Here is a 23,002-nt window from a genome sequence, read left to right as displayed (position 1 = left end):
AGATGTATAGACAGCATTTTCCAGTGAACAGTTCCACTGTATGTTGTCTGATCTTTCACCTGCCGTGTCTTGTCCTGTAATTTTAATATTTATTTGTGACAGTATTCATTGTTGTATGTCACACTTCTGAAACCGATTTTGATTATTTCTCAAAGAATGAATCTGTTGCTGTCCACTTTAATCCAGCTGCATCTCTTGAATTCCTGTTGATGTTTCATCAGTGTGTTATTTAAAAAGTGCTCTGCAGTCATTAAGTTTAGAAAACAGTGAAATAATTTACAAAATGACCACTTCCCATACATTAAAGAAAAAAATGCTTTGGTGGTATTTTTATCAGTAATTATGCACATTTCTAACTGTAGATGGATGTTTAAGTATTTGTCCTCTAGTAAAGGCTAAATGTTAGGAAATGCCTAGAAACCAGACCCCCAGTACAACAAAATTAATCATCAGTGATGGTTGAATTGACTGCTGCCCAACCGAGTTTTCCTTATTTGTAAGCTTTATGGTACAAGCTACTTAGAACCACAGAAGATAAATACCAGGTTTCTAAACTGATGTTCTAGAGATGAAATATATGCATTGACAACTATTTTCTGCAAATTTTTTCGAGTACCACTAAGCAAGGTTAGAGTCAGGGAAGACAGTGGCCTTGCTTAGCTTTCATAATTACAGCTTTATAAATAGACTTAATTTGTGAAGGCCAGAAAATAAAGCACTGTATATTCATACAGAAATAGAGGCTATTTTCCTATTTGTGGTAAGGTTTTTAAATCTTTGAAGTTCTGAGACTACTCTTGATTGTATATATGGTAACTGTACTTGTATTTTGGGTCAAGAAAACATATTCAGAAAGTTTGTTATCTACGTGGTTAATAATAGTTCCATGATGGAAACAGCACTTCACTGAAAATGCTGCCTTAAAACATGTTGGAAACACCCTCTGAGGTTTCTTTATCCACATGGTAAATAGGTTCTGTTAAAAATAATGTGAGGAGCCCTCAGTATGTGCCAGGCACTGTGTTGCTAAGTGCTTTACCTACATTTAAGAAAAATTAAGCGGCTTTGAAAGTTGACGTCGTCGTATAGTTTTGTACTTGGAACATGAAATGTTTGGGTTAAAAATCTTCATGCAAATTCCTACAAACAAATTGAGTGTGGATGTGCAGTGGGTGGTTTTTAAGCTTAAATATCTCAGCTGGATTTAATTACCTTGAGGGATAAGGCTACATGATGGGCCAGTGGTTTACCAAATTATTTTTCATTTTCTGAATCTTGATGTCACTAAAGGTTAATGCATCCTCTCTTCTCTGCTAGAGACCTGAGTTAAAATCCATTTTAGAGCACACGTGTAAATGAACTTGTTGTTGTCTTTCCTCCTTGGGGACACTTTGGTCATTTCGTGAGGCAGCCTTTCCATTTGGAATTGCCCGCAGCTTGCACCAGGCAGGGGGGCTCTCATAGCAGGGGCAGTCGCAAGTCAGCGTGAAAATGAACTGGCAGGCTTCAGAGGGCAGAGCTGGCCTAGGGCTTGTCACTCTTTCATTCCTCGATTCTGTCTTGGTCAACTTAAGGAAACTTATTTGATGCTGACATTTCATTATAGCACATCACAAAACAAGTGATGTGTTTGTGGCTAAGCCGTTGCATTTTCCTCCCCATCTCAGGCCGGTTTGTATTTGGCAGCTGCAAAGTTTTCTGTGTGCACTGTCCACACTCTCCTAGGTGACTGCGTATGCTGGGATAGATCTGCGATCAACATTTTTGATCACTGATCTTTCATGACTTCTATTACCTATTGATTGTTTTTGTATAAATGCTTGATCTTTTTAAGTAGTGTTATTAGTTATTGCCTTTATCTGTACAAATGAGGAATATTTAGATGTATAGCCAAAACAGGGAATAGTCATTGCACATTAATTCCTTCAGGAAGCTTGGTAGGGCTCTTTTCCCTGTGTTCAGCTTGTAGTCAACTCTTCTCCATTACTATTGTTATTATTACTACTACTACTGGTACTATCATTATTATTATTAGTCTTTGTGTTTCTCTCTTCTTTTTTATCTCCCAAGGAATAGTACCTCTTCACTTTGTTTTTTCTTTAAGAAAAATATGTAAGGTCTTTACACATAGAAAGAGATAAATAAAATTTTATGTACATGGATAAATGGGATTATATAATACATACTGTCTTTTTTTTCCTTTGCAGTTCTCACTTTGATTTCAAAGTGAATTATTCCAAATTCCCTGAGTCCCTCGTCTTGTCCATTTGTTGTAGGTATTTCTACACCATTTTTATTCATTCAATCCTTCTTGTCTTAAAATCTCCCAAATTGCACTTTATGCCAAGAGAATCTCCCTCTTCATAGTTTATCCTCTGTTCACCTTTCAAATCCCATTGCTTCTATCAAACTGAGTCAGTCCAAGGAGAGGTGATGACTGCTGTTGTCTGCTTGTAACATTCATGTAAAAATGAATTTTCCTCTGTGTGTATGTGAATATGAGAAAGAGCTAGAGATGACTGTAAATACACTTGTAGACTTAGGCTAACCAAGCTCTGATTCATGATGGCCATGAGAATTATTAAAAAATTGATATAGTGCGCTTTTATTGAGTCTTAGTCATAAGAGGCTAAGTTTGACCAGAAGTTGATCTAAATCATTAGTATGTGGACTTCTTGTGAGGATATAAACATTATAATTATTTCAGTAGGAGGTCATTTTACTTGTGTCCATGGATAGGCAATGTGTGTGGGAATAAATAGTATGTACAGCTTTGCTGAGGTGCTTTAGATGCCTTCATGTTTACCGTGATTGTTTTCTTCAGCATTATCTGTCTCCAATGTTAAACCCTTCAAGAGCAGAACTAGGCCTGTCCACATTATAGTGAAAGTCTGAAGTATGCTGATAAAGTTCTCATAAACTCTTTTGACAGTATCTTTTTAAAATTTATTTATTTATTTATTTTTGGCTGCGTTGGGTCTTTGCTGTTGTGTGCGGGCTTTCTCTAGTTGTGGCGAGCGGGAGCTACTCTTTGTTGTGGTGTGCGGGCTTCTCACTGCGGTGGCTTCTCTTGTTGCAGAGCACGGGCTCTATGGCACGTGGGCTTCAGTAGCTGTGGTGCGTGGGCTCAGTAGTTGTGGCTTGCGGGCTCTAGAGCCCAGGCTCGGTAGTTGTGGCGCATGGGCTTAGTTGCTCCGCGGCATGTGGGATCTTCCCGGACCAGGGATCAAACCCATGTCCCCTGCATTGGCAGGCGGATTCTTAACCACTGGATCACTGGGGAAGTCCCGGCAGTGTCTTTTGAAAGATAGTCTTTCATATTTATAATATTACTAGATTATTTCATTGTCTTATTCTTTTTTTTTTTTTTTTTTTTTTTTGCCCTTTTCAGGTGTCTGCAGTCGAGTCTTTGGAGGGTCCCCTGCTGCAGGTGGAAGGACTGAGTGACCTTAGGCTGGAGCTTCACAGCAAGAAGATGAACCTCCACTTAGTTCTCATAGACGAGCTGCATCGGCACCTGTACATCAAATCCACTAGCCGAGTTGTGCAGCAGAACAAGGAAAAAGGCAGGATGAGGTTGGTTAAAGACGCTCTTTGCCACAGTGTCTTGTGGCCATGTAGAATTTTAAGGAATATTATTTGTTTCCCAGAATATTGTTATAGTTTATTTTACTTCTCTTTTTAGCATACTGTCTCTGAAAATGTAAGATAGTTTTATGATACCAAATACTCCACGTTCTGAAGGCTGACATTCAAAGTTTCTTCATTCCCTCACTGCACATTTCTTGTGGTCCTTTTATGTAAAGATACATAAGAAACATTTACTGTGGGTCTGTAACTGGATCAGAGAGACCTCTGGTATATTTCATAAGGAAGAGAAAAGAAATCCTTAAATTGGATAGTGAAGTCCACCTAATTAAGAAATATAGGTGTATGAATATGAAGTTAGAAGACTCTTTGTTACTTAGGGCTGTGTTCAGCTTTGGACAGTCCTCTTTCTGGAGTAGTTTAGGCAAGGTTTAGAGAGAGCATTTTTTTTTTTTTACGCCTGGGCTCATTGTAGCACAGTCCTATGTTGAAGGGCCTGGGTGGACTCAGGACATTTATTAGGTTAGGAGAGACCTGGTAGGGAATAAGACCAGATGGTAAGACAGTAGAACATTGGCGTTATTAGCATGTATCAGATAGCTGTGCACATCATATGTCCTTCCAACATTCCTTTAAAATAGCCATAAGATTCTTCAGAGGGCAGTTGAGCACTATGTACTGTTGATACTTTTTCATCAGGCTATAGATGAGAGGAACACTGGAAGCAGTGCATGCTGGAAATGAAGTCTATAAAATCCTATTCTGTTCAAACCAGAATTTCCAACTTTGTGTGTGATGCTTCAGTTTAGTCAGAGACCCTGACAGAGAAAGAGGAGTTTCCATCTCTTTTCTGCAGATGGGCACTAGAAAAACTTAGGCACACAAATTGAGCTAAGGGTTATGTACCTTAGACTTAACTTCAGCACTGCGTCTGAATACAATCTTGTTGGAGAGTAAAGTGGTGGATGGGAGCTGTGCTAAGGAAATACTTTCCAGAGTGTCTGGTGGTAAATAGCAGATCTAAATAGATTTCTACCCGTGCAAGGATTAAAAACAAACAAAATAACCCCACTCCCTTATAAGCCCAAGGGAAAAATACTTATTTTCCCTTATGCTATAGAATAAGCATTAGGGAAAAAGCATTAAGTTGAGGTCTCAAAGAAGAGCATTTATTTGAAGAAAAAGATTTATAAAGCAAAATAGGAAAAGTTTAGGAGACTTAAGCTCAAGTTTCTCAAAAGATGCAAGATGATGTAGTAGGTTAGATTTTTGCTCAAAATTATCACCCTTTCTCCTCCAGTTGAGTGGGAGGAGTGTATTTCCTTCTCTTTGATTTTTGGGCTCTTGCTTTTGCTGATTGTTAGCATGTAACATTAGGGGCTTGAAATTTGCTTGTGCCAGGGAGCATGCCCTGTCATGCCTCTGCCATTGCCATGATGGCTCTGGTCCCAGGAGGAGGAGGAGAGACATGTGGAATCGAGCCATGTTCAGCTGAGCTGCCTAGCCTGAATCAGCCAGTCACAAAAATATGTGCTTATTGTTGAACATGACTGAGATTCTGTGGTTGTATGCAGCAAGCATATAGCTTCTATGAAATGATAGTGGGGAGCTATATGAATGGGATTGGGAGAAATGCAAAAAGAACTAACTACAACAGGAACAAAATGTAAGGAAAAACCAAAATGATAATAGGGAAATTAAATCTTTTTTAAAACATTAGAAGAATTAAATCAGTGATATAAGGGAAAACTTTTCTCATTGTGAAGAAGAAAAACGCAAGATGATAAAAGAAAGATTATGTGAAAGGTGGAGAATAGTGATCAATCAAATGATTTTAGGCATTCTACAGAATGACACTAAAATGATAGTGTTATAGGTTGAATTGTGTCCCCTTAAAATTCATATATTGAGGTCCTAACTCCCAGTACCTAACTGTGACTAAATTTGGAGATAGGGTCTTTCAATAGGTAAATAAGTTAAAATGAGGTCATTAGCATGGGCCCTAATTCAATATGACTGGTGTCCATATAAGAAGAGGAAATTTGGACACACACTTCCAAAGAGGGAAGACCATGTGAAGACACAGTGATAAGACGGCCGTCTGCAAACGTAGGAGAGAGGCCTCAGGAGAAACCAACTCTGCCAACATCTTGAGCCTCCAGAACTGTGAGAAAACAAATTTCTGTTGTTTAAGCTACCCAGTCTGTGATACTTTGTCATGGCAGCCCTAGCAAACTAACACAGAGAGAAATAGTAGCAGTAATTATAGTGTAAAGAAAGAAACTTAAACAGAAAAAAAAGACCTTGGTCTGCAAATCAAAAGGATTCAAGGTAAAATTAGTGAAAAACCTACTGTTAGATATGATCATGACGTTTTTTATGAATTTCAAAAACAAATACTGTAAGCACCAAGGAGAAAAATTATGTTACCTGCCCTGACCAGATACAGTTATTTGCTCACCCGATATCCACTCTCCTTTTTTTTTTTTTAGATTTATTTAATTCCTTTCTTTCTCTCTCTTTTTTTTTTTTTTTTTGCTATGTCGGGTCTTAGTTGTGGCAAGTGTGATCTTTGTTGAAGCAAGTGGGATCTTTCCTTGCGGTGTGGGTTCTTCGTTGCGGCACACAGGCTTCTCTCTAGTTGTGGCATGTGGGTTTTCTGTCTCTAGTTTGCGGCACACGGGCTCTCTCTTTGAGGTGCGTGAGCTCAGTAGTTGTGTGTGGGCTTAGTTGCCCCGCGGCATGTGGGATCTTAGTTCCCTGACCAGGGATGGAACCTGTGTCCCCTGCATTGGAAGGTGGATTCTTTACCACTGGACCACCAGGGGAGTCTCTCTCCTTCATTTTTAGTGACAACTCTTGTTTTGTTCATGGTGGCCATATGTCCAGCTAAAAGGCTACATTTTCCATCCTCCTGTGTATAGCTAAAGGTGATTCGTGAGACTGCTGCTTGCAAGCTGTTGAATCAGGACTCACAGGAAAATTCTTTAAAGGTGCCAACTAAACTGGTATGGTCACTCTTTTACTCTGCACTTGCCTTCCTTTACTTTCTATCGAGGGCATGGATTGATGCCATCGTCTTGGACACTAGTGACCTTGAGGATGAAAGCCAAATCGTAAACTTTTTAATGACATGGGGCCTCCATTATGGCTCTGAATGGGTTTGTATCTTTTATATGGGAAGAAGGAAGTCCTTTTGTTTTACTCAGGCCACGGCTATTTGGGTCTTCTGTTTTATACAGTTAAACTTAGTCCTGATAAACAGAAAGGAGTAAAAATCAGGCTCACCGGGATTTGCTAAACACGAAATGCAAGAAGACAGCAGAGTAAAGTCTACAAAGCGTTGAATGGGAAAGAATTGGGACCAAAGATTTCTATACCCAGCCAAGTGGACATAGGCAGCACAGAGACAAAACAGATATAAATTAATACAAAATGAAAAGCTAGTGTTCTTTTTCTGAGAAAAATACTCAAAAATGAACTATAAGATGTAAACCAAAATCAGCAACTTGAGAACAATAAAGTTGTAGGTGGTTTCAAACTGCTGCCAGGACTGACTGCATAGCATTAAATATGTAAATTTGCATATAAATAACTGAAAAATATTTTTGTAAGATCAAAAATATAAGCTGAAAACTATTTTTGAAAAAGAAGGTCTGTGTGGTTGAAGACTACTCTATAATAGTAAACAGGATTAGATAGCTAGTGGGAAGCAACCGCATAGCACAGGGAGATCAGCTCAGTGCTTTGTGACCACCTAGAGGGGTGGGATAAGAAGGGTGGGAGGGAGATGCAAGAGGGAGGAGATATTGGGATATATGTATATGTATAGCTGATTCACTTTGTTATACAGCAGAAACTAACACACCATTGTAAAGCAATTATACGCCAATAAAGATGTTAAAAAAATAGTAAACAGGATTTATATCACCATATTAAGTTAGTAGAGACTGGGAAATTTGGATAAGCAGGAGTTGCAAAGGAGTGCTGTATTCTTAAGATGTCAGAAGTTTTGGGTTTTAATAATTAGAGAAAATGTTTAATTCATTTAATTTTGTGTTTATTAACCTAGATATGTATATTTAAAGATTTTTATATTGAAAAGTCACTAGAGAAGACAGAATCAAATAAAACATACTCTTTATTACAAAGGATGATGTTTTAGCCAACATTCTTGATAGCAAATAGCAGAAATCAGTCCTGGTAATAAAACAAGGAAAGAAATTTAGTGGAAAGTTATCAGGTAGGTCACAGAATCTACGGAAAGGAAGTCTGTATAATCAGGCCGTAAAACCCTGGAGGGACCAAGGGAGATGCAGCAGCTGAGCGTACATCACAGACAAGCCATAGGAAGGGTCTGGTTGGGTTGCTGCATCATGCCTACAATTGCTGGATTTTTAACTCTCAAGTGAATGATCTCTAAATGTTGCTGCATCTTGCCTTTATTTCTTCAAGATTCAAAGTCCTGGCTGGAAGTGTCCAGTTCTTTGAGCTTGAGACATGTCAACTTGTAGAGTAGGAAGAAGGGCCAGGCCCTCTTCCCTTTTTGCTTTGACCCAGACCATGGAGAGTGTCTCCAAATACAAAGACTGTTCCAATTGTTGGTATCCAAAAACAAACACAAAAACACAGATTTCTACTGAAGGAGGAAACAAAAGAAGTCACATGAAGGCACTTATACATATAAAGTAGAACAGATATTTTTGAAGTAGAAGTGGGAAACTAGTAGAATTGCCTGCGTGGAAAAAATAAAAATGGTTTTTGGAGGCTATGAAACAAAACCCGTATAAATGGGGAGACTTTCCATGTTCTTAGCTCATAAAGATGTTAAGTCCCAGTTAAATCTCAGTTGAGGTTTTTGGAACTGTCAAATCTGTAGTTCACATGGAGAATAAATGTGTAAGGATTGTTTAAAAAAAAATTGAGAAGGGAGATTGTAAGGGAGGCTTTCCTTATCTAATATTAAAGTATATTATAAAGCTTCTTTAATCAAAACAGTATAGACATGCAAACACAAAATCAGATTGTTGGAAGGAAATAGAATTTAGAAACAGACCCCAGGATATATGAAACTTCAATATTTTTAAATAGTAGTTCAGAAGCGAATGAAGGCTATTTAGTAATTCATGTTGATACAATCAGCTGTGTGAAGAAAAGAAATTTAGCTGCCTACCTGTTATTATGTACAAAAAATTCTAACTTGGTTTAAAAAAATCACATGATGCAACTTTATTAGCATTAGGAAAAAATAGGAGAATATGTATGTGGGAGGCTTTCTAGGTCCACATCCTACAAAAATAGTACCATTTCATAAAAATACATGTTAACGGGGTGTTGACTGGAACATTATGGGCAGAACAACAAAAATACACAAGTTCAGTATTCAAGAGGACTAGGGTTAAATGAATTATGGTGTATCCATGCTGTGTAATACTAGACATTAAAATGAATGAGAAAGATCTCTTAGTGCTGATAGGAAAAGATTTCTAAGGTGTATTCTTGGGTTCAAAAAAGCCAGGTGAAAAACAGCATGTACATTATGAACCTATTTGTGTAAGAATTGAAAGAATATATACTTAAATATATATCCTTTATATATAGATGTAAAAATTTGTGTGTGTGTAGATGATTTCTTGGAAGGATAATGCTGAAAAACAGTGATAAAAGGAATTACCTATGGGAAATGGAAATGGGGTGGCAGGGAATAGAAAAGAAGAACTTATTTCATACCCTCTGTACTGGTAATGTATTCACCAGAAGCATGTATTATTACTTTAATAATATTAGTAATACTATGGATAATACTTTTGAAGATTACTTTTAATGAAATGGCAAAATGTTTACTGTTAAAAGGAGAACCTAGGATTTAATATTCTATACGGGGTGATCCAAAGAATGTTGAAAAAGCATGTGTACATTTTTGTGTGTATGCATGAGTAGGTCTGTATGTGTGTGTGTGTGTGTGTGTGTAGGGATGGACAGCCTCCTTTCTGTTAAATGTTTTGAAAGACATTATACTATAATTATATTAGTAGATTATTTTCATTTTCTTTATATTTTCAAAAAAGAACATTTAATACCTTTATAAGCAGATAAAATCGATAAATTATTTTAAAAATGGTTAATCCTTTTACTTGTTGCATGCATCCTCGTTTAATACTTGATTTGATCTTGCTTCCTTGGACACTCTAGCTTGTGGAGGAGAAAATTTCAGACCCATGGATTTTGGTGACCATATTTATATCTAGGTGTTTAAAGGGTGTCCTTCACCCCATTGTATTTCTTGCTCCCTAACTAATTTTTTCTTTTTATGTATGTCTGTTTTCTTTTTGTTATCTTTCATTGCTTCCCCTGGCCCTCCTGCTTTGCTTAGATTTTAGCTTCACTTTATTTTGTATTGCATGTCTTCACTCTTGGTTTATCATTTGAGACCATGACTGTTTTTGACTTTTCTACCCTCTGAATCATTATTCTTTCTGTACGTTCAGGCAGATCTTAGAACTATAGAGAATTACTATGCCAGATATTCCTGATTCATTATTCTGTTACATTTTCTTACGAAGGGCATATTATCTTTGACAGATACTTCTCAGCTGAGTTTGATTTGACAAACTTTTATGAGCACTTGCTCTTTGATAGGTCCTGTGCCAGCTGTTGGGGTTATAGGGTGAATATATTAGTTATTAGATTTACAACTTAAAGTTCAACTCACCTCTGTTAAGTTTCAGTTTGACAATAAAGTCAACCAAATGACCTGCTGCTGTGAATTTTGGACATAGGACATATTTATTATTAAGTGAAGGAACAGAAATAAGTTCTAATTAAAATGCAAATATTTAATAAGCTGTTAGCACTTCTAACCCTTCTTAAAAAAAAAAAAAGACTTCATGGCTTGAAATACTGAAATCAGACACATTTTGAAGTAGATCCTTACTAGTTGGATGAGTGTTGAATGGCCAGAAAGTCCTAGGAGTTACGGTGGTAGGGGGTTGTTGTTTTTGGTATGGTTAAATTTGCTTTATAGTTTTCCTGTCTGCCACCATGTGGGTATTAAATAGCAAACCACTCAATTACAAGATACAATTACTGATTTTGGGGGAGCTATCTTATACTGGGAAGGATTTTATGTGCATCACCTGTCTTTTTCACCTCAGCTATGAATGATTCTGAATGGATTTAAAATAAAAATTTGTAATCATAGATCTTTAAGAAGAAAAATAATTTCTATCAGTATTTCTTTGAAATAAAGCTGTTCAGAGGATTCATACTAATTAGAAACTCAAAGAACAATCTAATTTTTTTATTGTGGTAACATTGGTTTATACATTATATTGAATATAAGTTTCACGTGTGCAACATTATCTTTTGACTTCTGTATACGCTACAGCCTACAGCGTGCTCACCACCAAAAAATTATTATCCATCACCCTTCAGTTGACCCACTTTACCTCTTCTGCCCTCCTCCCATTCCTCTTCCCCCTGGTAACCACTACTCTGTTCTCTGTATCAATGTTATTTGTCTTGTTCTGGTTTGCTCATTTATTTTGTTTGTGTTTGGTTTTTATATTCCATACATGAGTGAAATCCTAGAGTTGTCTTTTTTTGTTTTATTTATTTCACTTATCCTAATGCCCTCAATGTCCATCCATGCTGTTGCAAATGAGGAAGATTTCATATTTTTTATGGCTGAGTAGTATTCCTGTGTGTGTGTGTGGGGGTGTGTGTGTATGTATCACATCTTCTTTATCTATTTATCTGTTGATGGGCACTGAGGTTGTTTCCGTATCTTGACCACTGTAAATAGTGCTGCTATGAACATAGGATGCATATATCTTTTCGAATTAGTGTTTTTGTATTCTTTGGATAAATACTCAGAAGTGGAGTAGTTGGGTCATATGGTAATTCTAGTTTTAATTTTTCCAGGAATCTCCATACTTCTTTCTGTAGTGGCTGCACCAATTTACATTCCCACTAACAGTGTATGAGGGTTCCCTTTTTTCCACATTTTCTCCAACATTTGTTATTTCTTTCCTTTTAAGAACAATCTAGTTTTGATTTTATTTTTTTGTTCTCAAAAATACTTCCTCTGAGAGATTCAAAACCCTTTGAAGGTATTAATTAATACTTCTCAACTTTATTTCTGATGTATGTATTTCTTTATTTCAACTTTTCTCTCTTCTGAAATGGAAACTAAGGTATGTGATATTCTATAGTAGCAGGTACCTTTCTGTTGAGTTTCACGTCTGAGGTAACTACATGAGTGGGTGTGCCCCCTGTCCCTTGAACTCTTAAGACTAAGTCCTTCCATAAAAGAACAAGAGAAAAACCAGAAGTCATTTCCAGAGTTACTTGCCTTTGGGTTAGTGTTCACAAAGGAGAAAATTGAAGCCCAAGGGAAAATTTTAGAAAGAGAAAAGAGTCTATGCAAATAGTTTTATAGTAAATTGACTTTCTAAGAGTTTATTGATGGAGTTTGAGGGCCCTTCTGGCTCTGATAATAAAGTCAGCAGGTTATGTTTTTTCAAAGTTAAAATGGCAAGCCATTTATCACCCTATATTTAACTGAAATACATGTTTAGGTTAAAACTGAGAAAATGATTGTAGGTTTTAATCTAAAGTGAATCATGTGCACATCTGTATTTATAGAAGTGTGTATTATACTTACAGATATACATAGCACTGTGCACACAAATCTGTACTAACTGCTGCCTCATTTACAGCCTTGGCGGGCAGTTTTCCAGCTATGTACCTGAATTTCCTGCTAATGGATACCTTCATTTATTAATGCTTTAAAAATAACTCCTCCACTTCTGTTATGGATATACTTATTAAATTTATCAAATCTTTTTTCTATCATGTGAAATTGAAATTAACTTCTTCCTAATTACTCAGTAACAGCACTGTAAACATCGGTGGTTATCCTCTGTCTCTTTGGGCATGTGTATCCAGAGGCTGGGGAGGTGTGTAGAGCTAGTTTTCCAACTGTGAGTAAAATGCAGGTAGAAGGAGGAGAGGTAGCTGAGGAGAAAAATGAGAATACAACAGTAGTCAGTATAGAAAAGATGAATGGACAAATCTGATCAAATTGATTTTATGATTAGACTATTATAGCCGATCAGTGGATTTGAAGGCTCTTCTGGGTTTTCTTAAGATAGTGTAGGCAAATAGGAACTTACAGCTTTATACTGGAGGAGGAGAGTCACTGGAACTATGTCAGTTCAGATCCTGGTAAATGCTATTTCTGTTACTTTTATGTCTCATTCCTCACTTGAGGTTTCGCGTTAGTCTGCAAATGATTCCAACACTTGGAAACGCGTGAAGTTGTGTATAGCTCAGATCTTACTCATACTTGGACCCTCAACGCTGAGCGAAGTGTCAAGCACATAACAGATGCTGAGACTTGTTTGAGTAATGATTCCCCCTTCCCTGTAATAAGTGAAAAGGGAGAAGCTAATGACTGCCATAGTTAACCTCCGTGCCTAGAACAGTGGCTGTAAACATTGTTAACACCAGATAAAAATAATACCTTGAAAGATAATTTTGCCTTTTCACCTAAAGTTTTTCAAAGTTTTCTGAAACGTGTTTATTATTTTTTTTTTTATTAGCTTAGAAATATACATGTACCTTGCACGTGGGTTTCAAAGGAGTGGTGGGAGGGAGATGGGGATATATCACTGTGGGGGTCAGTGTTCAAACTTCCACACATTTTTTTTCTCCCATTTGGGGGAAGGTTTCTTGAAGGTGTAGTCTTGTTCCTGCTCCCCTCTGTCTGCCCTCCCTTTACAGCCCACTTTGAGAATCGCTTCCGTGGTAGCCACTCTTACTGGTGATGTTATTGGGACTGGAAGGAGGTGAGAACCGTGGCTTTGTCCTGTCTATCCTTGGAACATGAGTTAGAGAAGCTTTCTGTTGGAGATGCAGTGTGATTGGATGATTCAGTTTCTTCAGGGTAGGGCACAGGTGTTATTTGCCTTGGCACTGCCTACATTCTTGGACTTAACAGATGCCTGTAAATGGGAATTATCTTGAAAATTTGTTCTTTATAGTCTTTGTGTCGTTTAAAATTTATGTGTTTATTTTGGAGAGTCCAAAGTTAATTATTAAGATGAGCTGCTAGGCCTTTTTGGAAAAGGTGAAATGGGTAATCAAATACTGAATTAGCCTGTTTGCGATTCCTTAAATCATCTTTTATAAACCCGATTCTCAACTTGATGAAATTTATGAATGTTTTTTTTTTTGAAAGGAAACTAAGTGCAGTGAACTCCCAGTATATGTCAAAAAAAAAAAAAAAGGTCCAGCTTGAAAAACACAAGTTAATCTAGGCTTAACTACTTAAACTTTCAGTTATCATGATAAGGTGTTATTTGATCTTTCTTTGCTGATAAATTAATTTTAATATAGAAACAAAGGGGGTACTGAAGTTATGTGGCAGAATTTGGTTATAAGGTGGTCATCCAGATGATCAGAATATACTTAAACTATTTTTTTTAACCTAGTATTGCAATAAAAAGATGAAAATGTAAATATTGATATTTGGAATCCTTCAAATACATTTTTATTCCCCTGTCTGTGACCACCACTTTACTTGAAATAGACTTGAGATATTTGAAGTCAGAGTATAAAGAGGGTTCCTGACAGAAGGAAAGCAGTAAAGGATGGGCATGTCGTGGGACTTAAGTTGATTTTGGAGAAAGTGCTAAGTAACTACTGCTACTTTCCCCCTTCAGCTCCCTCGTGAAAGATACTTCTCCTGTTCCTCTGCTTGATGTTACAAACGTTCCTACTCCTCGAAAATTCCTCGATACCTCTCAGTATTCTACTCCTGGAAGCTCAAGTGGTAAGTCTTTAATTCTTCAGCCACTCAACTTCTTTTTGGTGGGCTGCGGTTCCTGGGCGCAGGCCTGGGGAAGCCTGCGGGGCCAGGGTGGGGAGGGCCTGAGGTTACTGCCTTGGAGCCTGTGATCAGCCGTTTGCTGCCCTCAGAGGGAAGAAGATAGAATATGGTTGGTTGGGCCTATTGCATTATCAGTTTTAAAAACTGGCAGCTGAAGCTGGCCTGTCTGCTGACTCCAGCTGTGTTTTGTGTGAGCAGCACTGCTTGTTTTTCTGAAGTTGAATTTGCATGCTTTTTGATGGAGCATATGCTTTTTGTTTTGATGTTTTGCTATAACTTCTGTTGATCCTGTTAGCTTTTACCCAGCGGCTGCACATAGTACATTCCTTGTCTGGTCTGTGAGAGCTTCTGAGTGTGTGACCCCTGCCCTCTATCTTGATTCCTTATATCTTCCAGTGGCCTCTCCACATCTACATGCGCCTGCATGTGTGTGTGTGCATACGCGGACACACACAATGCGCTTTGAGGACATATCCACAAACTAATCTTGTTTCTTCCTGCGCAACCTAATATTGTGTTGAATAAGACAAATGAGAGCCATTTTTGCCTATATTTTAAAGTTGGGAGAGGGAAGGTGTACTTTGAATATGGATGCAAAGATTTAAGGGAATTCTTCTGGAGTGGCTCAGACCTGCCCCGTCAGAAGGTTCAGCTCAGCTGGATTCAGACCTTCTGGGCCTCTGCAAACACCTGCCCTGCTGTTGCAGCTTTGGGCTAGGGAGAAGGTGACTGGATGTTTTTTGTGGGCTGTCCCACAGTTGCCTTTGTGTGACGGCTAAAGTTCTCAGTGCCTTTTAAAGAAAATAGTAATATTGATTATCATTGGCTTTTCAGATAAAACTTAGTTCTTACTAGTTCTATAGTCATATAGAGCTTGAAATGATGAAGAGGTAGAAAAATCATTTGGATTCAGTCAATGTGTTTTGTGCAACTAACTGAAAGTGTTTCTTTTGAGAGCCTAACAATATATTGTTGCTGGGGCATATTTAATTACTTTATAAAATATAATTTAATTAAAATTTAGGGTTATTTAGGCTTGGAATCTTGAAGATTATTGCTTTTACTGTAGGAAAAGTATAGGAATTGCTTTATAATAAATTTTTCTATTAGTTACTGTTTTTTTTTTTCTAAAACTCAAACACTTATTTTTATTATGACACTTTACAAAGGTTTGTACTCAAGCTTCTTCCTGGAATTAACAGGTTTTGTTTTCTCCCCCTTTCTGGTGTAATATTGCTGTTCTTTGAATTTTGACACTGCTTTGAGCTGTTATAGAGTGTGGAATTATGAAATAGAAAATGCATTTATACTTTTGATTTGTATTTTACCTCTACCTTTTGTGGAAATTACCAATTGTTAGATCTTTGTGTTTTTATAATGTGAATTATTGCTTAGCCTGGTTATATCAATTTACATAAATGTTGCTGAGTCAATGGCCAAGTGAAATAAAAATTTTAATTGTTCATGAAGAGATGATGGGTCAGGCATTTTGAAAATGAAAAATATAAATACCAAATAAGCTGAAGAAAATGCCAGTGATGGCAAACTTTAGTGGAAACTAATTTTGCAACATCTATTATTTTTAATAAGACAGCTCTTCCTCTTTGCACACTTTTCCTGTCAGGCCCTGTAGATAGCCTTTATCACTGAGTGGAGTTCATAGTGACACTTTGACTTCAGCAGTCTGTCCGTTTGTTCTTGGGAATGACTCTGGAAGAACTGGGTGTTAGATGAGTGGAGCTTGGGACCATTATGGAGACGGCTTGTAGATATGTGCACAAACCTTTCTTTTTAGAAAAGCTCATTTCCTTGACTGTTTGGAAGACTGTCGATCTCTTGATTTTTCTGGGAGGTAACTGAAAAAGAAGGTAATTAAATTATTATTGATTAAAGTCAATAGTAGCAGTAGTTAAGATGTGTTTAGTACCGTCTATCTGTGAAACAGTAGAAATAAGTGCTTTCAGCGATATTATGAGAGAGGCACTATTAGCCCCATTTTACAGATAAGAAAACCAAGACTAAGGGTGGTTAATAATGGGTTTAAGTTGACACAGCTGACAAATAGTAGTGCTGTGATTTCAAATCGGGAGCTGGGTTCCAGAGTATGCTCAGTTTTTTTTCCTGAAAATAAGGTATTATGGGACTTCCCTGGCATTCCAGTGGTTAATACTCCACCTTCCCTGGTCGGGGAGCTAAGATCCCACGTGCCTCGTGGCCAAAAAACCAAAACATAAAACAGAAGCAATATTGTAACAAATTCAATGAAGACTTTAAAAATGGTCCACATCAAAAAAAATCTTAAAAAAAAAAAACAACAACCAAAAACTAGGTATTAGTTTTCTATTGCTGCTGCAACAAATTACAACATACGTTGATCATGTTACAGTTGAAGTCCGTAAGAAGTCCGACATGGGTCTCATTGGGCTAAAATGAAGGCTGTGGGCAGGGCTATGTTCCTACCAGAGGTTCTACAGGAGAATCCATTTCCTTGCCTTTTCCTGCTCCTAGAGGCTCTTGCTTTCCTTGACTTGTGGCTCCCTTCCTCCATCTTCAAAACCAGGGATGGTGGGTCACATCTTTCTCGGGTCACATCCTTCCCACCTCACATCTCTCTGACCCACTCTTCTGCTTCCTTCTTCCTCTCTTATGGGCCCATGTGATTAAATTGATTCCCACCTGGATAATCCAAGATCCTTTCCACGTCTCAAGGTCCTTAACCTTAATCACACGTGCAAAGTCTCCTTTGCCATGTAAAGCAGCATATTCACAGACTCTGGGTATTAGGACATGGATATCTTTCAGGGACCATTATTCTGCTTGTCACACTCTGCACTACCTATCTTCTGACTTAAGTTATTTTTAGGAGCCAATGTATACAAATTTGACTTTCTTGAAATTATGTGTGAAGTCTTTGCAATTCTAGTTTTTAGGCCTATATTAATCTGGGTCACATTATTAAAGGGGATTGTATAAATGAGGAAGATGTAAATTATGTAGAGAACTGCATAAACTGTTACTAAGTAAATATAAAAGTGTGGGGTTGAAGAAATATACTATAATAAAGGACAGAAATTTTGTCTTATTCTTAATAATGAACAGTAAGTCCCGGGAGTCTATTTGTGAAGTGCTCTGCAAGTCAGCCTAGAAAGTAATAGTCATTTTCAGCAGGGAATTTAACATAGGCTCTTAAAGCTCCTCTTTCATCTTGTGAAATAGTAGGATTGAGGGTGTAATCCATTAGAACTGACATTTTTATGGAGGAAGTTGCAATAGGGAATCCCTGGGTAGAATGGATCTCCCATCGGGGTGCCATAAATTAAAGTTAGAGGTGATTCCTGAAAACTTTCAGATTATTATTAATTAAATGAGAATTTTGATGGCTTGTGAATGAGTCGTTTTTCAGATGTCTTATTTAGAGGTAGAATTGTGAGTGACTTTTCTATGAGAGGTGTTCTTTTTTTTTTTAATTTATTTTTGGCTGCGTTGGGTCTTGATTGCTGCACGCGGGCTTTCTCTAGTTGCGGCGAGTGGGGGCTACTCTTCGTTGCGGTGCGCGGGCTTCTCATTGCGGAGGCTTCTCTTGTTGCGGAGCACGGGCTCTAGGCGCGCGGGCTTCGGTAGTTGTGGCACATGGGCTTAGTTGCTCCGTGGCATGTGGGATCTTCCTGGACCAGGGCTCGAACCCATGTCCCCTGCATTGGCAGGCGGATTCTTAATCACTGGGCCACCAGGGAAGTCCCTGAGAGGTGTTCTTATCATAGTTTACATGTTATACCTTGCAAGATACATTACATTATTCAACTGATGCAGCAGTCCTACAAGGTAGTTGGGACAGGTACTGTTGTCATTATCATTAAGATTATTATATTTATATGACATATTTAAGTGTATTATCAGGTGTTTAAGTTATCCTAAAAGTTGTATGGAATTATATATATCTATGCATCATCTAATTAAAAAATAAAACATTTAATTACAAAATGCAAAATCAAGGCACAGATTGGCAGAAGCAAGCAACCCATTAAGAGGAAAATGATTAGCATCCACTTAATTTTCTCACATAATAATGAAGAAAAGCAATGGCATAATAAAGAACTGGGCAAATAATGTGCAATTCACAGAAGAGTCTATATACATGGAAAGATTGGCATTTATCTGACAGACGTTAAGTATTCAGAATATATAAAGAATCCCTATAAATCAATGAAACAAGCAAGTAGAAAAATAGGCAAAAATATGAACAGGCAGTTTGCATAAGAGGACAAATATGCTAGTAAATATATGAAAAACTGCTTATACTCCAGTTAATCAAGTGTTATTTTTAAAACTCATTTTACAAATGTGGAAACTGAATCCAGGGAGGTTGAGTGATTGGTCCAGGTTCAACCAAGATTGTAATTGTTGGAGGCTGGCCTCATGCTGTCCTCACTCTGAATATGTAAAAGATGTATTTTGCAAGCCTTTTTTCTATTATTCTCATCAGTCACAGTATTTTGTAATATACAGGGAAACTAAAGTCTAATTTAGAAACAGTAATTCAACTATAACTTAGGTAGAAGGATGGGCGAAGTGTGGAGAAAAGCCAATAATCACAGTAAAATGTTGGTTTAAGCTTTTGGATTCCCAGTATGTCTTTTTATTTGGCAAATTGCCTTTGGAACGTTTTGACTGAGCAATTACTCCCAAGGTACACAGGCATTTCATTGTGGCTTCTTTATTCATTTTATTCACACTCCTGCTGGGATTGCTGTGAATATAACTATAATGAAATTGGACTTCTAACTCCCTTTCTTTCTGGAACCAGCATAGGTTAAGCAATAAAACTTAAAGAGATCACAAATGAAATGATTTTTTTTTTCTTTTGCTGCTGTTTTCTTGATGTGTGTTTTATTTCATCAAACCTTGTTCTGAGACTTGATATTTATCTTAAGAATTTTGGGTTTGATATTTAAAAAATTCTCTTTACATGTATTGGGAGCTATGAATCCTAACATAAAAGGAGATGAAGTTTCTCTTTTTGGAACTCAAATGTCTAGAATAGTGAAGATCTGATTCTCCAGAATCTTGACACCTTTTGAGTTACTTCTGTCCTCAGGACAGGACCTCCCTTGGTATTTATTTTGTAATTAATTAATTAATTAATTTTTGGCTGCATTGGGTCTTTGTTACTGTGTGTGGGCTTTCTCTAGTTGCGGCGAGCAGGGGCTACTCTTCGTTGCTGTGCGCGGGCTTCTCACTGCGGTGGCTTCTCTTGTAGTGGAGCATGGGCTCTAGGCACGCGGGCTTCAGTAGTTGCGGCAGGCGGGCTCAGTAGTTGTGGCTCGCAGACTCTAGAGCTCAGGCTCAGTAGTTTTGGTGCATGGGCTTAGTTGCTCCGCTGCATGTGGGATCTTCCTGGACCAAGGCTCAAACCCGTGTCCCCTGCATTGGCAGGCAGATTCTTTTTTTTTTTTTTTTTGTAATATTTATGGACTATCCATATTCTTTTTTTTTTTTTTTTTTTTTATTTATGGCTGTATTGGGTCTTCGTTTTTGTGCGAGGGCTTTCTCTAGTTGTGGCAAGCGGGGGCCACTCTTCATCGCGGTGCACGGGCCTCTCACTATCGCGGCCTCTCTTGTTGCGGAGCACAGGCTCCAGACGCGCAGGCTCAGTAGTTGTGGCTCACGGGCCTAGTTGCTCCGCGGCATGTGGGATCTTCCCAGACCAGGGCTCGAACCTGTGTCCCCTGCATTGGCAGGCAGATTCTCAACCACTGCACCACCAGGGAAGCCCGGCAGGCAGATTCTTAACCACTGAGCCACCAGGGAAGTTCCCTCCCTTACTATTTTAAATCAACTGTTTCTGAAGTATTCTTGCATTTGCTCTTATTAAATATCTTTGACTTCTGTGATTGGTCAAAAGTAGAGTTGAGGAATATATACAAGGGAGACAAAATAGAACTAATAGTTCAAATGTTTCTAAATGTAAAAATGAAGCAAGACCAGAGTTTATTTTGTGAAAAATATTAATTTTTAATATATAAAAATGTATTTAATAATATAGTTTATAAATATGAATAAATACTGTATAACATATACACATATATAAATATATAGACCCAGAATTTTTTTTCCTGTTCATCTTTTTTTTTCTAGCAATTTTGCTGAATTATTTTTTAAAAATTAGAAGAGTATATTTGAAAAATATATTTGTATATCTTCCTGGATTTTGTATGTAAACAGTTATAATGTCTTAGTTGATGTCCTCAACTAATGTCTTAGTTGATGTCCTTTTGTCTTTATTTCTTAAAAATGTAAGTTACTTTTCCCCCCTTACTTTTCTCTCTGTTAATTTTTCCGTAGCAGGAAAACCTGCAGTACAAAGTTGAATAGCAGAGGCAATAGTGGGTCTTGCCTTTAATGGAAATGCCTCTAAAATGTCACCATTCAGTATGATGTTTACTCCTCATTTTTGACCAGTTATTTACTCTTACACTGCGTAGGAAGCTATAGATGCTATTTTTTTCTTTTTTGGTACCTACTGTGCTATAGAGATATTTAAAAAAATCTCAACCATCTATTCTTTCTTCTTCCAAATGCAGTACATGTTCCAAGCTATGATTCTTGCCTGCAGCAATTATTAGGTCTTTGGCCAAGTTGTAGTTTTCTTCTGTCATTCTTTATACATTTACTATTTGGAAATTCCTGTGATGAAGGACTACCACTTCTGCATTTATGTATTCATTAATTACATCAGTAAGAATTCATGGATATTTATCTTGTTCTGTGAGTTATAATCAGTTGCCATCGTTATTTTGTTGCTTAATTTGTCCCAGTTTTGGCCACTGGTAGCTCATTCAGCTTGCTTCCTGTGTCCTTCCAATATGTCACCATCATTTGTTGGAGACTTCCTTACATTCTGTTAGCTCAAGACATTTCAGGCTCACTTTTACTTTCCCTATCCTAGCCTTGGAATTAACCATTTCTCTAATGAGCTCTGGTTTCTTTTATAAGCGAATGATACCTAGTAGCCAAGATCTGTGTTCTAGTTGTAGTCATTGCTACTGATGTGTCATTACTGTAGTCCCTCTTACATGAGAGAACTAGGAAGTTAATAAATAAATAAATTAATGTTTGTGTGTGTGTACACTTCTTTTTTATTTATTTGCACAATCCTAGCATATACATGACACAATCTCAGGATTGCTAACCCATGAAAAACAACTCATGTCCCAGTGAAAATCAGATTTATTAATTTGAGTACAGTATTTGTGTACAGTTCTATTTGTATACGCAAGGCTTCTGGTCCGTGGTCAAAACAGTCAAAATTCAAAGTTACTTAGGCTAGTTCTTTTCTCCCCTAATTCATTCAGTATGGTTATTTATTTGTAATACACTTAGATTCATTTCTTACTATTGATATTTGTATTTTATTTGGTTCCCCCCAGATCCTGGTTGATTTCCATTTGTTTATTTGGGGGTGGCATATGAAACATTATTATGTTCTAAGTATCAGAATTATATAAACAGATATGCCGACTTGTCACCTGCCTTTCTCTTTTATCCTATTCCCAAGTCTCCTATTTCTTCTGTTCTGTTTCTACCCATTCTGTATAGTTAATCAATCTCATTAGTTTCTGGTTTATCCTTCTTGTGTTTTTTTGCACAAAAAAGAAGATATATGTATCTTTTCTTCTACCTCTCTTTCTTCCATTAAGGATAGGATACTTTCTTAAACTTTGCTTTTCTTCACTTTATAATATATCCTGGAAATCACTCCACATCAGTTCATAAAGATTTTTTTTTACACTTGCATAGTACTCCATTGTGTTGATTTACCATAGTTCAGTTACTCTCTTATGTATGGATATGTAGGTTGTTTTTAATATTTTGCCATTACAAGCAATGATGCATGACTATGTATTTTCATATTGTTGGAGGTATATCATTAGGGTAACTATCTAGAAGAGGGATAGCTAAGTGAAAAGATAAGCCCATGTGTAGTTTTTTAAGGTATTGACAATTCTTCAGAAGAGTTGTACCGGTTTGCATTCCCACTACCAGTGTGTGAGAGTGATTGTTTTCCCCCCAGCTTTGCCAACAGAATGTATGGCCATGTTTAAAAATTTTGGCCAATTTGATAGGTGAAAATGGTTATCACAATATTGTGTAATTTGCATTTCTCTAAGAGTTTGTTTGAACAATTTTTCTTATATTTAAGATCCATTTTTATAATTTTTTTGTGAATTATCATTATAGTCATCCCTTGGTATCTGCAGGGGATTGGTTCCAGGACCCCCTGAGGACACCAAAATCCTTGGATGATCAAGTTCCTAATATAAAATGAATTTGCATATAACCTATGTACATTCTCTCGTATACTTTAAATCATTTCTAGACTATTTATAATACCTAATATATTGTAAAGGCTATGTAAATAGTTGTAGATACCTTGTAAATCCTATGTAAATAGTTGCCAGCATGCATCTAAATTCAAGTTTTGCTTTTGGGAACTTCTTGGAATTTACTTTCCCCCTATTC

General features: G+C 37.2%; 1 protein-coding gene across 1 annotated transcript in view; it reads left to right on the top strand.

Moving 5' to 3' along the window:
- The window catches only part of EXOC4 (exocyst complex component 4), a 797,314-nt gene that overhangs the window by 50,579 nt on the left and 723,733 nt on the right, over positions 1–23,002 (top strand). Inside the window, exons 4-5 of the mRNA XM_036863209.1 lie at positions 3,392–3,576; positions 14,316–14,425. Coding sequence (XP_036719104.1) covers positions 3,392–3,576; positions 14,316–14,425 — 295 coding nt within the window. The remainder of the gene's footprint in view (positions 1–3,391; positions 3,577–14,315; positions 14,426–23,002) is intronic.

Source organism: Balaenoptera musculus, chromosome 9 (genome assembly GCF_009873245.2).
Source record: "Balaenoptera musculus isolate JJ_BM4_2016_0621 chromosome 9, mBalMus1.pri.v3, whole genome shotgun sequence".
NCBI classification, from domain to species: domain Eukaryota; kingdom Metazoa; phylum Chordata; class Mammalia; order Artiodactyla; family Balaenopteridae; genus Balaenoptera; species Balaenoptera musculus.
Note: the sequence above shows the minus strand (reverse complement) of the source record. Positions and strands in the feature narration are given on the sequence as shown.